This window comes from Leiobunum rupestre, chromosome 11 (genome assembly GCF_980474605.1).
Source record: "Leiobunum rupestre chromosome 11, qqLeiRupe1.1.hap1, whole genome shotgun sequence".
Lineage (NCBI taxonomy): Eukaryota > Metazoa > Arthropoda > Arachnida > Opiliones > Sclerosomatidae > Leiobunum > Leiobunum rupestre.
Genome location: NC_143394.1, coordinates 13497240 through 13515282, shown reverse-complemented (window position 1 = coordinate 13515282; position 18043 = coordinate 13497240). Strand labels below are relative to the sequence as shown.

The following is an 18043-nucleotide window of genomic DNA, read 5'->3' as shown; positions in this document are numbered from 1 at the left end:
TTGCTAACCACGTGTTATACGTAGTGTGAAATACAGTGGTTTTTTAGGAATTCTCCCACTAAAAGTATCCTCACTTTGGTAGTGCTTTAATTTCTCATATCTACTAGAACGCCTTTCGTGAATCTAAAACCACGTACCTCATTATTAAGAAATTATATTTGAATAAATATCCAAACTATAATGAAAATAATTAATTTATAGCTTGGATATTGTTGTTTATATGTTAATTAAGGGTGTATTTAAAAAAATGAACACTAAAATATGAAATAATAAAGGTTTCAAGTGAGAAAACCACTTCAGGGCGGGCACGCTTCCTCTAATAAAAGAATTGGGTGTTTCTACTATCGTTCTAGACTAGCACCATGAGCGAGAAAAGAGAGAAGCTATGGCGCACCCGACCAAACAAGGAGGGTTCGACTCCCTTTAAAGGCAAATTTTACATGGCAGACATATGTATTGTCAGAAGTATATACAATCTTTTAGATATAAATGTGTATCTCCTCATACTATTAAAGGGGCTGGAAAGTGGGGTTTTGAAAAACGTCATTCGTGACGTCATTAACGAAATTTGGCGCGTAGAACTACTTTTACTCAAGTTCGCGAAGACGTAAACAGGCATCGCTGTGTTGGGATTTTTGTATGACGAAATCCAGCGTGGTCTTGGTTAGGGTTAGCTGAGCTCGTAGGAAGTTTTAATTATTCGTTAATCTTTAATGAGATTTAGTTTAGTGAACAACAAATGTTTAACGAAAAATTCATTTGAGCGATAAGGTCTTTTGATAGTAATGTGTTCGTAATTTTTTAAATTATTATTTGCGAGTTTCATCGAATTTTGTAAAAAAACGCTAGATGAATAGAAGCCAATTTCTATGGGCCTTGGTTTCACTGGAGCATTTTGACAAACCTTAGAACTCAACCACAGTTCTTTTGCCTTTTCCCATTTATCTAATTCACCAACAAGAGATATTTTCGTATCATCACGTTTCCGTTTTTTATTTGAATTAAACTCGTTCATTGTAATTAAATAAATATGAAAATACTAGAACCAAAACCACGTCTACGAATGCCCGAATATCTTAGTTCGCGTATGAATACCTCTCACTAGTCTCTCTCTCGCGGGTCGCTCCTCACTATTTTCAAAACATCTCCGTCAGAGCCAAATTCCTCAAGCGGGGAATAAAGAAAATAAAGCAGGGTCCGGATTTTTTTGGAGATACTACGTCACTGGACGATTTCAAAACCCCACTTTCCAGCCCCTTTAATGTTAATCGCTTGAAACACGTACCTTCAGAGGCTCCAGCCGGATGAATTTAGTGGTCATATTAACTTAGTAAAAAGATTGTAATATTGACTAGCTGTGAAAGGACTGAGGTAAATAAAGTGTTTTTAACTCTATGAAGTATCAGTATGCTTCACTAACGGTGAAAGACGTCAGTTTAAAGAGCCAATGAGATTGGTTTACGCCTAAGTACATTTTTTTTCTACATTTCTCATCTTTAGTTGGTGTAATGCTCGTGGTAAATGTTCATTCGCTAGGAAATTGAGGTCGTTGAAAACTGGTTAAACCTACTAAGGTAAGTGTTTCATTAAAATTGTTTGAGTCCTAGATGGATACTTGTCTTGTAAGATAAATATGCTATATACTTCTGATACAGCCTATCACGCTATCTCGAGAAATTTCTTAACGGCCTCTATGGCTCCAGTATTAAGTTAAAGAAATTATAGAAATAATCTACACGTAGGTAGCACTTTCTCAACTTGACAGTAAGTACATAAATTAATTAATAAATTAATTAATTAAATGTGTACTTTTACACCGCTAACGGTGACCTAGGTTAATGAAGATTTTTTTATAAATGGTATTAGGAATTTATAGCCCCTACTAAGAATAAATATGCACCATTACAAACCCATATTATTATGAGGAATAAAAACGACTAAAAACCCTGAGGATGTTTTGCTAAACGAAACGAAACTAGTAGGACCCATTGTAAATATCATCAATTGTGTTATTAAATATGCAAATATAACGAAGTCGTTTTTATTCCTCATAATCATCAACGCATATTTCACTTGCAACATCCTAACTACTTAAGCCTTAAACCCATATTAAGGTTACCCTACAAGCATAGCTTTCTATCAAACGAAATCTCCATTTTCTCCAGAACGTCATCTGCTATTGGTCGTAACAATATATTTTTTACCTTTTATATGGAAAGGTGCGTATGACGTAGGAGCAACAAACATAAGGAGAACGTAGCTAGCTTTTAAACACTCTGAACGTTTTACGGGCGGGGGGGGGGGGGAGACAATTTACGAATTTTCCCCTTCCGACGTCAGCACGCCCTAAAGCGTCTAACCAATGAATACTGTACACAAGAAAATCCCCGACTTTTGACAGGTTGCGGTGTTTGTTGCTTCTAGGTATGACAGTTTTCATGAAATTCATGAAACTTAAAAAAACTGAATTTGCTATTTAATTTTATTGGTAGATTCTTATTTATCTCGTTAAATAATTTCAAATTATAAAAACCGGGTCAAATCATACGTTCTCTTGAACCTAAATACGTTTTCACCAATTTTGTAGACTGTTTTAAGCCGTTATTGTTTTATGGTTGGTATTGGCTTATTAGGTTGGTCAGGGTTTGTGGATTGGGCAATATAGTTTGGGTTAGAGCCTAGCCGATCCAATGGCGCCGTCGCCCATATTTTCTCGGGCGCCCAACCGCCGCCACCGCCGAGTCATTTACTTTTCAGCGCGCCGCCGATATATTTTGATCCCGCCGCCCAATTTGTTTTTTGATATTTTCTTAGTAACTTTATTTTATTTTCTTCAAAAACATTTTGGATTTTTTGTTGTCCAAATATTCAAAACAGGGAAAAAAAATTCCCCTTCACGCCGCCGCTGTAAAAATTCAACGCCGCCGGGAATTTTTGAAAAATCGGTGCGCCGCGCTGTCGCCGGGGGATTTTCGTGAAACGCCGCCGCCGACCCAAATCAAATCCGAGCTATCAGCTATGCTCTAGTTTGGGTTAATATTTTGTGGGCTAAAGGGCCACAGAAGGGACAAAATCATTGAAATTATTGTGGATTAGGCTATTCTTTGATTGTATTACCAATCAGAAGACTGCAATAACGCTAGTAAAGAGATATAATTATCAAAGAATACTTTAAAATGATCCGGTAGTTTTTTTTTGAAAGAACCCAATGGGTGTCAGCACGAATCCTTAGACACCACCGATCCGGTAGATACTTAAGTTAATAATATGGAATGAGTTACAGTAGGAACCAAATATAAATATAATCTGCTAACACCTGCTGTACGCAACTATAGTAAAATTATTAAATTAAATAATAAATTCATTAAAAAAATAAACCTAAAAAGGACAAGACATTTCTCCCAAAAATGACAACCAATTTTCATAGTTCATTTTACAGAGAGATTATCAAAAAAAAAATTAAACTTACAACAATTTAGGAACAAACAATAAATCTAAATTTCTTTAAATACCCCCATAAAATTATAACTCTTTTCCATGACTCATTTTACACCGAAATCATCATCAATTTTTACTTTTTGGTGCGTTTATAATAATTTATTTTAAAATATCATAAACCTAAAAAGTTCGATAAATTTCTAAAAGTAACAACAAAGAAAATATATAGCTCCTTTTTCTATGGTTCAGTTTACACCGAAATTCACAAAGTAGAACTCGCGTTGATAAGATGGTTCGCGGAGGCTTGTCAGTTTCGTGATCACCGAAGCACGCTTAATTTGATCGCCTATAATAGGTTTTTTTTGTAATATCTCACAAGCCGTGGACGGCCCATCTGATTAGTTCTCGGTGTGCGTTCGCCAAACCAAGATCCTCTGGAATTGTATAAAACCGAGGGGGGAGGGGGGTGAACAGGGGAGGGGCCCGGGAATTGTCTTCCCCCAATATACGCCTCCCCCCTTATTTGGTGGCAGCCCAGAAAAGAAATTCTTTTGTGAAGTTACCACCAGTACGTGATGAGCTTCTTTAAACGGCTCATAGAAGCGAAGTACCGTAGCGCGATGCGAGCGCGAGAGGGCGCTGGAGACGTCGGGTGACAGAGGGGGGGGGGGGGGCGAAGTGACTCGGTCCTTAAAAGAAGAAAACTTTGCATATCTTAGAAAGAGAGACTGTATAGTATATTTTCTTTATAAAAGTTCCCTCCGTTACGGGCCCTATAAAGACGCTCCGCAAAGAGGGAAGCGAGAAGGTACGAACTATAAAATAACTTTAGGAAATGAGGATAGAGCGGCTTGCCTAAAAAGGGGGTGGCCATTATCGTTATTAAGAAATTTCAGAACGTAAAATTTCGGGACGCGACGGTTGCTTCTTGTTTATACTTCCAATTACGATTATATTGCAGTTTTGTACGGAGTATCGTTTGTTACTTTAATTAGTGGTTAAGCCTTACGAGAGAGTTTGATTTGTGGAGATGGCGCTTCATTTTAAGCTATACGCGCGTAGATTGAAGGGTGCCCTCTCGTTTTAGAAACTTGAACAAGTGGCTCTTCGTGCAAGGCGTAACCAACATGCGTTTTGTTATAAACAAGCGCCTGCAAACGCGTTACGTTATATAAATTATAGAGTCCGTAGTTCCATCGGTTGATTTTTCCGGGAAATCATAATAAAAGTTGAAATCCTCCTTATAAATGCTATCCCTTTATTTCGCCGGAACATTTGATATTTGTGCACCTTTAAGAAATGTTTACTTCGAAATGACGCATTAATTCTTCAGCTTTTGAAATTATTTTAACGCCATTCTGTTTTATTTATTTTCCTTATTATAGAGTAGTAGCACTTTTAATTTTTTATGTTCAGGAAAAATCATGGGTGACGTCGTGTGACGTAGCACTGCCATTACTCTATCGAAATTTCTGTTTTCGCGGTGAACCGTATCAATTGCTTCATTTGAATATGAAGTATTAAAGTGCCTCTATAGTCAAATACAATTCTTTCTACCTACGAAAACTATAAAAAATTTCAATAATCCAGCTTAACCAGAAAATTGATTCCATTTCACGCTTTTGGTTACTGCACATTTCACTCGTGCTTTTAGGCACGAACTTTTACTTTATTATTTTAGAGATAAATTTAGAAGGAAGCTTTTTTGTTAGTCGATACTTGACGCAGATTCTCCAGCCCGCAACCAGACAGTCATAAAACGAAACCCATAAAAAACGATCCCGGACGAACCCCCAAAATTTGATACGTTTTTATCTAAAGGCCACTAAAACCATCTGTGTTAGTGCATGAAACATAGACATTTTAATAATGTTTGTAATAGAAAAATAATACTAATTTTCATAATGATAAATATACGATAAAATTGCTAATTTTAATTTTGATTTTTATACGTATATAATACAAATAATAAGAAAAACATTTAAATAGCTTAAATACATTACAGTTAAGCCAGAAAATTTAAACATTATATTACAAACATCATCCATGGAACATAGAATGTAATACTTTTGGTAATTTTCAAATTTAATTTTATATATAGGTTTCAAATGAAAAGAAGCTTCAAATCAAAGTGAGATTTCAAAATGTCGTTATAATTCGTGCAGATTGTTTGCGAAATATAATGTGGACCATACTTCACAAAGAGAGTTTTTATTGATTTTCCATTGTTGGAAACATGTTCCAAATGCACTAATTGCACAAGAACACACTCTTTAAAAACATGTCCCAGATATTGAAGATATCATTTCAGATATCCGAGTACGTTTCTTGTGGCAAATCTCATCAGTCATTGAAAAAATATAAAATTAAAAGAATGGCTCAGGTTAATGTCACTTATAGTGTTTTAAAAATTATTTGACGTAAAGTTTTGATGACCGTATTGACAAGGCGAGTGACACTTTGTCGTGCTTTTGAAAATTTTGAGTAAAGGAATTATAAATAAAATACGATTTTAGAAAGTTCAAACTGATGTTGGTATTTGTAGTATGATTTTCGCGTTGATTTCCGATTCTGATTTATTCATTAGACATTTTTAGAATGTTTTTCGACCAGATTTCAGAATTTATAAAACCGTTTTTCCAAAACAATTTTACTGATTTTGAGGATAAGAACGATTGTTATTCGACAAAACGATGCTGTGCCGTAAAAAGGGCAAAACGGCCTTATCAGTTGTAAGATTAACATCAAATGTATCATAATCACTCATAAACATGCCTCTGTTTAACATTGCGATATAAAACTTGAATATGATCTTGTCACAAGGAACATAGAATTAGTGGACTGTTAATGGAAAACTCTTGTCTCCCTTGAGCTATGGTAAAGGTTACCATGGAAACCAAATCTCGTTATCGTGAGGCACGAGCTAAACTACAGATTGTTAAAGCTAGAAACGAGAGAGTAATTCCGCGCGCTAACTTCCGTTTTCCATCAATAAATTTGATGAGGCATTTTTCGTAACGGAGTTGGCAGTGACGTAATTTATGACGTATCCTGTAAACAAGGTTTTTGTCAAGAATTTAATTACTTCTTCTTAGAAAGAATGAGTATGTGGCGTCATTGTACATTTTTACCTCCGCCAGGAGAGAGCTTTATTTAAAACGTAATCAGTGTGTTCCAAGGGGGTCGGAACCAATGAAATACCACTTGTACCTCCGCCTTGAACCGTGTATCGGTTTATTTTCATAAATAAATATATTTTAGTTTCCCCAAACATTGTTGGTCTCTTTTATCTCTTCAACGGTGTTCATTGATACCACGGAGTTTTTTTATTATGGGGCAGGAGCTTACTCTTCGAGCCTGAGTGGGATCGTCATAAGTATAAATAAATTCATTCTTGGTTTCATTAAAGAAGATATTTTTATGGCATAATTACGAGTGATTATGTAACTTACGTTAAAGGCCTAGGTTGGCTTCTGCCTGTCCCCCTTTCAAATAACTTACCTGAAAAGCATATACCCTGGTGGTGGGCCAGCATGTTCAGCGGTTGGCCTACCACCAATTTAAGGGGGACAGGAAGAAGCAAAACTAGGCCTTTAACATTCGTAAGATCTTAATATAAATATAATTAAAACCACGACATCTTGTTTGGATCTAGCAAATACGTCAATGACTTTGCGAGGAAATAAACGAACCCAAGCTTTCGTCTCAATTAACTCGTAACTGGTCGTTCAAAAGAGCCGAAAGAGGCGAGAGAAAACCAGAGGAAGTCAAATTTGTACACGTATAAAAATATACCCTAATGACTTCTTCAATAAACCGCGAAAAGCTTCCTTGTTCGATAAAGTACGAAACAATAAATCCACTTTGCCCATTACAGAGAGGCTCAACTTTTCTCTCTTTTGTTCTTTAGCCGCCTTTTTTAAAAGGGCCTTAACAGTCCCTATAAGTCCTCTTTTTCAAAGCCGTACCGAAAAAAATGAGAAAAAAATTTATTGCGTTGTAGAAATCATCTATCAATATTATAGGGGAAAAATAAAAGAAATGGATTAGAAATAAAATTGTGGAGAAAAAGAAAACACGCTTTCTATAAAAATGGGGAATTTCCTATCTTTCGAATTCTTCAATTTTCGTCCCTAAGAAGATGTCGAGATTGCTCGGAACATACTTTTTCAAACCAACGCCTAATTTTTTAAAAGCTATACCGCAAAATCTCTTTAAATTCTTTTTTAGTCGAATTGGTAAGTTTAGAGGGGTTTTACCAATTCTATAGGGGGATTTTAAGGTCCTTTATACTGCACGAATCATTTCTCTTTTTCTTTTCGGTATTTTTACACTCGTAAAACAACTGTTTCGTCGCCTTCCTCGGGCGGCGATTTTAATGGAAGCAAACCCGAAAAGCTTTCGCTCTTCTCCTGTAAGTCATTCTTCTGCTATAAGCCTATCTTCTCCGTTCCTTTTCTTTGCCGAATAATGAACTAAATTGACTTCATTGGAAAAGCAATTTAAAAGTTCGCTTTTGTGATTTCTATACTCATTATTTCGGTAGCGGGTCTCCTCTCTTTGTTTCGTTTTCCAGACGACGATGACTTGCCGGCGAAAGCGAAACAATTTAAGGAAAATAGAGAGAACGCAACGCGTGAGACCATCTCTGCTTTATATAGGAACCTATTTCACTGTTTTCGTTCATTTTTAGCGCAAGATTCGAAAGCGAAAACCTTCGATATTTTAGGCGCTTACTATATTTTCATTCGAAGTTATTTAAAGTGAATAATTTAGCAGTAATACTAGGTTACTTAAGAATATTTAAATGGGCTATTTCGTAGTATAATTGTTAAATCGAGAAAGGATCTTAGATGGCGTGAGAAAACGTTCCATATTTAACTTTCCACATTTAACAATATAAGTTAAAATTAATTATGTAGCAGCGACATTTTGTTATTTATAAGTCAATTGGGATATTTTTGTAGTATGTCTTCTCCAACGGAAATGGTTGAAATTTGAACCTTTTACAATAAATAATTAGTCTGGAAAATTTATTGCGTAAAGATGTGAAGTAATAATATTTCTAATAGCCGAGATAAATTATAGTTATTTTCAAAAATTTATGTTATTTAGAATTAAATAAATTTGAAGGTGTTAGCGTATCAGCGAAAAAGGGTTCTAAGTCAATTACAAAAGTATATTTCAGCGTACGTTAAATTTGATGAACTGTGGAATATGTCAGTAAGTTTCGTGATATAAAATGAAATAATTGGCAATGTGTAAAAGGTACTATTAGGGTATTAGCGTCTCAAAGAAGTATTAAGAAGTAACGGGAAAGTCCCATTCCGTATGAAGCGTGACAGCAGTCTTACCTGGGGAGGCGGATTGGGTCTCCAGAACGATGGTGGCCCAAATGAGAACCATGAGGCAACTCTTGCTGGGGTGTTTTCGACCTTGTAATCGTTTCAGCGACGTCATTGAGGGCGGTAAGTGTCCGATTTCGCGATACTGCGGTGGCGGCCCGATAAGGCCAACAACTGGTGTCCGTAACTGTCCTTCGTCCCGGGTGGGCCTGGACCTCCTCTTTCGGGACGACGATTCGATCATGCCACTTCGCGACAGACTGTACGGTGTCTTCTTACGGGAGCTGTTGGTCGGTGGTAGCGTCCGATACGCGATGTCCGATTCGAGGTTCGAGTCCATGTGACGTCTCTCTCCAAATCCGAACTTTTTCGATTTGATCTTTGCTCATTTTCCGATGGGATTGACGATTTCGCTCAACGCGTTCTGTTTGCTCGGTTCGCGCGCGCGACCTCTGGACCCGCGAGATGCAACGTCGGAAGCGCGTTGTACGCTAAGCGGAGTTTCTCGAAAGTCTAAGCTCCGATTCCCCGTTGCTTCGGCTTTTCCTGAAAGCGGAATAGTTTCGACGGAGGGGGGGGGGGCGTAAGCCGCGTTCCCTCTTTCCGTTCGTTAATGCCTCTGTTCCTTCGGCGCATGCGTCGATTCCCCGAGCTTTGACTTTCGTACTTCTTTTCCGACGCAATAATTTCTATCAACGAAATGTTGTTAGATAAAAAGGAGCCGAGACGAACGTTGAGGCTCGGCAAGTTTACTTTTCGCAATAGGTCCAAGTGGAAAGAGGTTCGCTAATTCATGGTCACTTTCTTCCACGACGTTAAGATAAATTTAAGTTCATACATGCTTGTAATTATTAACTTTTTAAATAAATCTACTGTATTTATTTTCATGTTTCACGTTTATATGCACAGTGTCTGTTAAACGGAGAATGAATAATACGCTGTACTACTTTTTTAAACGAAAATGGCGCCAATCACCCCGAGCTTCTGTTAAACAAGGTGGCAGTAATGTGAAATTCGTGGAAATTCGAGTATGTAAGCTCATATACCTTTCAACTAGGAGCAACAAACACAGCACCCCACGCAAGGAGAACGCGACCCGTCAAAAATCGTGAATTTTCTTGTGTACAGTTTTCATTGGTTAGGGGAAAATTCGGAAATTGTCTTCCCCCTTTCCCCAAATGTCCAATAAAATTTGTACGCAACACTGCGTTAGCGTGTTTAAAGGCTAGCTGAGTTATCCTTGTGTTTGTTGCTCCTAGCTCTCAATGACGAAGAGTTTTCGGCGTTATTATCACAAGGTTCTGAAATCGTTATTTATCTATGTAAACATAAAATTAATTTCGTTCTTGCTTGTGTTTTATCTATTTATAAATAGTAATATTTAAATTTTTAATATTGATATTGTTAAAGGTTAACGATTCTTTGTCGATAAAAGTGTTAACGATGGCGAATATGCCTATCTATAAAATAAGCTACGCTTGCTGAACTATTTTTTGTTCAGTTCATACTTAAAAACAGGGTGCCTCGTTGAATTTTCCCTTATGTCCATGGCAACATCTAAACAAAATGCCTATTTCCAACGCTAATATCAAAAGGGGTTTTAAATCGTTATTTTGTCGTCTATAACAGAAAACTCAGACAGAAAATTTTATTCCTTATAGGAAAAATGGGATTATTATTTTTTAATGCGTTGTACAGGACATAAAATTTAGTCTGCTTATATACGTCGGCAACCCAAAGAGGACGTAGCAATAGTTTTAGGTATCAAATAATGAAGCTAATTAAATAAATATTTCGGAAACGTACAGTAAATAAAACGTACAAGAATATATAGCTTTCCAAGAATATCTAAAATTTAAATATTTTCACAAATCGCCAATTTTATTATAAACATTCATTTAAAATCTAATTTAACTAGCTTTCGAGCTCGTGGCAGAGTATCCGATTATCTAGAAACCGAAATGAACATGCCATTAAGGTCGATGGTCTATTTATAAATGTGGGCTAAATCATTGATCTCTTTACAGAACTTAAAAAAAATAGCGGATCGAATCGTTGTTTGTCAAAGGATTTTTTACTTTCTTAATTATGTTTTGCTTCCACGATAAATAAACCGTATTCCCAATGGCCATAAATATTTTTCTTTAAAAAATCTATAGGACGACATTGAATGATATACACATTTTTGCTTTTAACGTTTTTCGTCTTTATACGAAGCCAAATCCTATATTGGGCTTAGGCTATTTTCGAAAAGCAATTCCAAATTTCAATTTTGTTTTGGAGATTTACTGAGATTTATGTATTTTAAAGATTAAAATGAATAATTTCTTATTATTAGATAAAAGAGATAAAATGTGAACTTATATTACGGTAATATTTGGTATATTGGTGCATTGGCCTAATATCAAAGGTGAATTATAATTAATGCGAATAAGATCATTTTTATTTTACTGTTTACTTAAATAATTAATTAGGCATAAATAAATGTGTTTCTATTAAAATCTTAAGAAAAAGTTTAGTTCTAGTGTAAGACTTTTGTAAATGGGCGGCTCACGAACTTCAAATTGCTGTTGCTTTCTCTCTCTCTCTTTACACTGATTAAACAAAGTTGGTATTATATTATAAAAATTATAATAATAATTATAGTAATAAAAATCAGCTAGGCTAATACTTCAGGCTCCAGCATAGGCCCAATTACGGTTTGACAATTATTGTTGACAGTAAGAATAATGTCACTGCACTTGCTTAGGCTGACTTACGCTTGACAAGTGGGTAATAAAGATTCTTGTTTTATAAAGTGATCAAACAGTGTATGGATTTATTAACGTTTTTCTGTGCTTTATTTTATTTACTTATTGAAAAGCATTTTGATTCTTGTTTTATAAAGTGAACAAACAGAGTATTGATTTATTAACGTTTTTCTGTGCTTTATTTTATTTACTTATTGAAAAGCATTTTGAGGTTTTAATAAGGAAATTCAATTCGGCATGCTTATTGCTTAATAACTTATAGATTTTTAATCAATATCTTAAATAAGGGCGTTTAAAGAGTTGTAATGGTAACTTTTTTAAGATCACCAGTTAGAGTTGCGAAATTTTGGTGAACTGATAAACGCCATCTGTTGGAAGTGCTGGGGTGGTAGGTACCTCTTTATTACGTGACACATTTTCCCAGCACGCAATATCAAGAAAAATGGGAGCTCAGATCGAAGTGGCTCAGAAGGAGCGGCCATGTTTAAAAAGGGCGTAAGCTTTACCACCTTAAAAGGAATATAACCTCAGGTACTTGGTGTGGAATACCAACGTTTGCAGCTCTGGCCGCTTCTGCCTTTGGCTTCAGAAATGTTTGGCGCCACTATGCATGGAAATTCGTTAAATTGAAGGGGCCTTCCATAAAGATTGCTTTGCAGGTTATATTCCCTTTAATCAAAAAGTAGGATGTTGTGCAAAATGCCAACAGAAGACGTTACCTAACAGGATCGGTCCTTCGCACATGCGCAGAGTAAGTTACGCATATTTTCGCACGTAGAGGGATGTGAATAAATGTTTGTACGAAATTAGTTTAAGAAATTAGTTAAAGATAAACTAAAGACTCAGAATTTCAGAAAGAAAAAATAAATATAAAAAATCTTGAATTTAACATTAAAATCATTAAATCAGTGGCATATTAACTACCACACGGGCTCCTAGGCTGGAGCTTTATAACGACCCAACTTGACCTTGCTCTAGCTTCTTTGCAGGCCTACCCTACCTCGTGGAAAGTCCCGGGCCCCTAAGCTAAAGCCTAGTCAGGCTATTCATAGGCTGTTCGTAGGTGTGGCTAGTATTCGTTGCCATGATTAATCAGTCACTACTTGAAATCTGGATCAAAATTTTCCACGATATCACCATGAAAATAACACTCAAAAACCATCTCAAAATCCTTTTCAGATTACCAAATATAACTTGCTACTCTGTACACGAAAAAAGTACATGTCCTTCAGTGGAAAATATTTGGTGAGGTACACAAATAAAAATTCGGAGCAGCCCAAAGCGCTCCGAGTAGATTATGTTTTTTTTTACAGCCAAAAACTGATTTTTGCTTGTTTTTCTAAATTTGTATGGCATATTTGCTAGTGATTTTCACGACAACTAGAGTAGTGTTTAGCAAATTACAAGTCTAATTCAGTATTCAATTAAATCCCTTTTTTATTTTATTCAGGGGGTTTCAAAAGGTTACGCAAAAATTTTAAGGAGTTGTAGGGGGTGAGTTGAGAAGTATGCCTGTTTTTTCCCATTTTACTACGATGAGTGAAAAGAGCGCCAGAGAGCTTCAAAGTGTGGCTTACTAGTCCCTGGAAGTAGGCTGCAACAAGCGCAAAACCAAGCAGCTGGGAAATGCGAACATTAAGGTTTGGGCTCGTGTGATAGGTACAAAAGGATTTTGTAAACAAATCGAGGTAACCAGCGTAAAAAAGTAAACCTAAACAGTATTTAAAGTCCCTGCTGCTTGGATTTGCGCTTGTTGCAGCCTACTTCCAGGGGCTAGTAGGCCACTCTTTGAAGCTCTCTGGCGCTCTTTTAACTCATCGAACGAAAATGGGAAAAAACAGGCATACTTCTCAACTCACCCCCTACAACTCCTTAAAATTTTTGCATAACCTTTTGAAACACCCTGTATAATTATATTAATATATTATTACGTTATGTATAATATTATAATTTTTTTCTGATGGGGTTTGGAAAATTATAGACTAAAATGTAATTTATGAAGTATTTGGAAGGAAAATTTGGGGGTGTACAAATACATTAATTGTACCCCCGCGTGAAATCTAGGAGAGTACAATGTAATCCTGTACCACCCTATTCCGCCGTCACTGATGTCCTTCCGAATAATTATAACAGAAATATAGCGATAGTGTTGAGAGACGGGTTCCACCAAAACAAAGAATTGATGCACTTCTTAATGCTCTTTTGGCCTTCTGCGCGCTTTCGTTTTTAGAGACAGCGGATTGTGCGTGAAAAAACAACGCTCTTTGCGTGTCGTTGCTTCTCCTTTTTTCTTACCTCCTTCTTTTCCGCTCGTTCGTGTTTTTCTATTGGATGTTGTGCTTCTGTCTTTGTTTTGGGGACGAATGCTGCCTTCGGCCAAAGTCTCTTTCGTATTCCCAGAATTGTCTAACTGAGCAGCCTCATCTTTTTCTATCTCAATTTTAAGAAAAAACCTTTTCGAGGAACTTAGAATAGCTCTAAAACAAAAAGTGGGTCCGTATTCCCTATTGTAAATTTCTACGCTTTTTTGCAACAATATTTTTAGTTTCACTCTACCAAATATTTCTCGACTTTGAGTCACTTCGAAGGAATTTTTTTACTTGATCCCCTGTGGAATTAAATTTATTTACGTACTTAAAATTTGGTATATTTTAAAGTAAATTTACTTATTTACTTAATCTTATAAGTAAAATTTATTGACCATGGTTAAAATTTATAATAATACGAATTAAAACAAACGAATGATACTACATGGTTCATATGATATTTATTTGAATTTAGAAATCCCTTTCTTAAGTGTTTAAACACAGGTGATAAAAACGTGTCACGTGTGCAATGCGAAAGGTCACAAAATAGACCGGGTTAACGGAGACATTGTTGAAAGATAACGAAATTATTTTAAAAGACAATTTAAGGAGGCTGTAGTTATTAAAGAAGAAGTGAAATTAAATTAGATAGTGGTCAAATCTGTATACAACATTGGGGGAGTTTTAAAAAGTTAAAAATACACGAAGATATGAAAGGCATTTGTATAATTTTAGATTATGGAACAAAATCCCCCCGCTGCCGGACAAAAGCTCCCCGCTGCCGGACAATATCCCCCCCAAAACTAAGAAAACACGAAAGTGTAGTATCTGCTCTCGGCATTTTGGTTAAATCAAAGTGTAGTATCTGTTCACATTTTAGAAAAATTTAAAAATATAAGAAAAACCGAATATAGGGAAAAATATTCAAATCAAACAGATACTACACTTTGATCTTGATGGGGGATTTTGTCAAGGGGGATTTTGTCTCATTAATATTTTCTTCGGATAACCCATGAAACCGGTGCCTACGCGCCTGGCTAACCTAACCGTTGCGCGCTCCGTGCGCTAGCCTTGATATAACTACCTTATATAAAATCGTTTTCCCTATGAGAATTCGAGTATTTTGTCCGGCAACGGGGAGATTCTGTCCGGCAGCGGGGGGATTTTGTCCGGGGGGATTTTTTGGGGGGGATTTTGTCTCATTACCATAATTTTAAGAACGACAGTAGCTTGAGAAGGGGTCTTGAACCCGAAATTTTATAGATTTTTCAATTCAAATAAATATCTTATGTAGTATCAGCCGTTTGTTTTATTTAATATTATTACTTATTTAAAACGTATTGTATTCTGCAATTATATATGGTAATTAAGTAAAGTAAATAAACTATCAAAATTTATGTTGGAAAAAATAATTTAATAAATATAAAAGCCTTTTTATTATATTTAATTAACTGCTCAATGACTTTGAATTTCTTTTTTAAAATTTTCTATAAAAATCAAGTGCTAGTTTATACCGATTTGAAATTCCAATTTCTATTTTTTGATATGAGTTTCTAAGACAGTTAAAAAGTTTGATCTCAAAAATGAATCTAGTAACCCTTTTCAGACGAGGCGAATAAATCTGAGCTTAGACTCCGTATGGCAAAACACAGTAAACTTCTTTCACTAAGATGATCAGTAAAAATATGACACTTCCTATTCGCTAGCGAAACGGGTATAGGCGGCGCCACAGTCGCTACCCCTGCAGCTTGATTTGTCTGCGTACTTTGTTGCCTTTTTGTAGTAATACTGCCTTTAAAAATATTACAATTCGAGTAGATGGTGAGAAAAGAACGTTGGAGTTATCGTTTCACAATTTTCCGAAATGCAAAAATCTTTTTAATGTGTGGTTAACTAATATAAAATCAGGGAAGATTAGTTAGTGGGCACAGATTTGCAGCGCCCATTTTAAAGATAAAGATCTGGGCTTGTTCTAATGTGGAGATAATAATAAATTTCCTACATACCTTTAAAACTTTCAAACTGATCCCGTGTATGAATTCTCCAAGGCCTACTCATAGTGTTATTAAACTCGAATATTTATACTTATATTTACGAATTCAATACCTATTGACAGCTCAAAATTAATAAATAAATGTCGTTTGTTAATACAAAACATTCGAACACGCTTTAAAAAATATGCTAAAATCGTTAGTAAAATGTTTTAATTGATGTTATAAAACGCGCATTTTCGCATAACGCCATTACCCGTATCACCCAAATATAGTTCTAGGCAGTGTGACTAGGTGGCGCAGCTGTAGTTTTCGGTGGCGAATTGTTTCAATGCTAATTTTACTAGCCAACCTTTTCTGGACTCTCTTAGACAGTCGCGACTTGTTACAGAACTGAGCAGTATATTATCGTCCTTGCCAGTAGTATATTTTGCTTTCACACGGCAATAACTAATAAACGTAATATAAATATTTTTTTCGGTTTTCTATAGACAAACTCTACGAAAATAATTATTTTATGATAAAAACAATTGTGCTGACTCTTTAAAGTATCCTTTAAAACTATATTTAGATCAACATAAAGTCTTTATAAGCTTTAAATGTTATTCTTTAGAAATATCTCTGGGGTTATCTAAAGGCTATAGAGTCCCATAAGGATAATTTTTGTTAATATGAAATATATTTAAAATAAATGAAAAATTAAACTAAGACGAAAACGTAATAAAATCAGTCATAAAATATTTATCTTAAGACGTAAATATGAAACTCGTGCCTTTGCAAGTTTGAGGCAGTTTACAATGCTATTCTCCCAACATCACATGAGCGTTGTAATTTTGAGGGTGGGCTTAGGGTATGTATGCCTGAGTCACGTGAAATTGGGACTCCATTTTTCAAACGATTCAGCAGCCCTTTAAACTTAAGCCACATATTTTTCAAATGAAATAGTTTTAGAAAGTAGTAAAGGACAATTTTTTCTAACTCAAAATATTTTGAAAAATCAAAGTTAGCCCGCGAAATTACTTCTACTAAAATAATTGCGTATTTAATTAAAAAATAATATTAAGAACTTATTCAGCTGTGAGAACTAACAACTATGTTATATATATATATTTTCTTTATCACAACCATACTCAATTAGCCGTGAAGTGAGACCAAATATCGACCAATGGGGGACATTTCTAGAAGGCGTTGGACATTTATATTTTTCATCTACGAAATCGGATTACGAATCTGCGCTTTTATTTGGTATTACTTCAGGCGGAATATACAAAGATAAGAAGAACCTTCGATTTACATTCAGATAAATATATGAAATAAATAAAGGAGTCATACGTGAATTAAATTTCTATAAGGACGCGATACAAATTAGGCAAATTTTTCATTTCACCAAATTATTCTCGTCCTTTTCGTATACGGTAGAGCTCGCGACGAAGCTGAAAAAGAAAGGACCTAGTTTAGGAAATTTAACGAATTAAACATTTCCTTTGTTCACATTGAGGTCTTTCTTTGCCGTCAATTTTCGACCATATAGAGAATATAAATTTACATAATCCCGTTAAGGGGGGGGGGTTTCGGCGAAGAGGGGGAAGAAGGCAGGGGCTAATCTTTCGATGCGTGTGAACGCCTGAGCTAGAATACCAAAATTTCAAGCATAAGATACAAAATAACGTAACTCAGATTTTAATGTAATTCACATCAAAATAACTCCTGATTGAATTCAGCGTATCAGAGCATTACAGCGAAAATGTATTTATTTAAACGTAATGTAAATAAGTACATTCTTGGTCAAATTAATTATATTACTAATTAAATTAATAACGGTGCTATTATAGAGTTTTAAATTGATAAAAATAGAGTACTTAAGTACAGTAATAAATTTCAATTCAATTGTTTTCTCTAAATAAACTGATAACTTACAAAACATTTTTTTCAATTTCGTGTTCAAATATAAAGTAATTCTGTTAAATCGAGAAAATTATTTAAATTTTAATCAAAAGTTATTTGCAATAGTACATGTCTTTATGTAACTATTAGTTAAAAATCAATATCGCTAAACCCAAGATTTTTTACTTAAAAGTGAGTGTTCGAAAAAATTGAGAAACTTATCTTTTACCGTAGCAAATAACTCGTAAAATATAAACCATTTTGTGACTTTTTAAGAACCAAAAGAGGGTTTTTAAACTCCACTAAAATAAGTTGAATTCTAAAAATAA

General features: G+C 35.2%; 1 protein-coding gene across 2 annotated transcripts in view; it reads right to left on the bottom strand.

Moving 5' to 3' along the window:
* The window catches only part of LOC149921395 (lachesin-like), a 162396-nt gene extending 153114 nt beyond the window's left edge, over positions 1–9282 (bottom strand). For both annotated transcript variants that reach the window (XM_090163215.1, XM_090163216.1), the window contains exon 1: positions 8793–9282. In XM_090163215.1, the coding sequence (XP_090019341.1) occupies positions 8793–9123 (331 nt within the window). In that variant the 5' untranslated portion in view covers positions 9124–9282. The remainder of the gene's footprint in view (positions 1–8792) is intronic.
* Positions 9283–18043: the final 8761 nt, after the last annotated feature.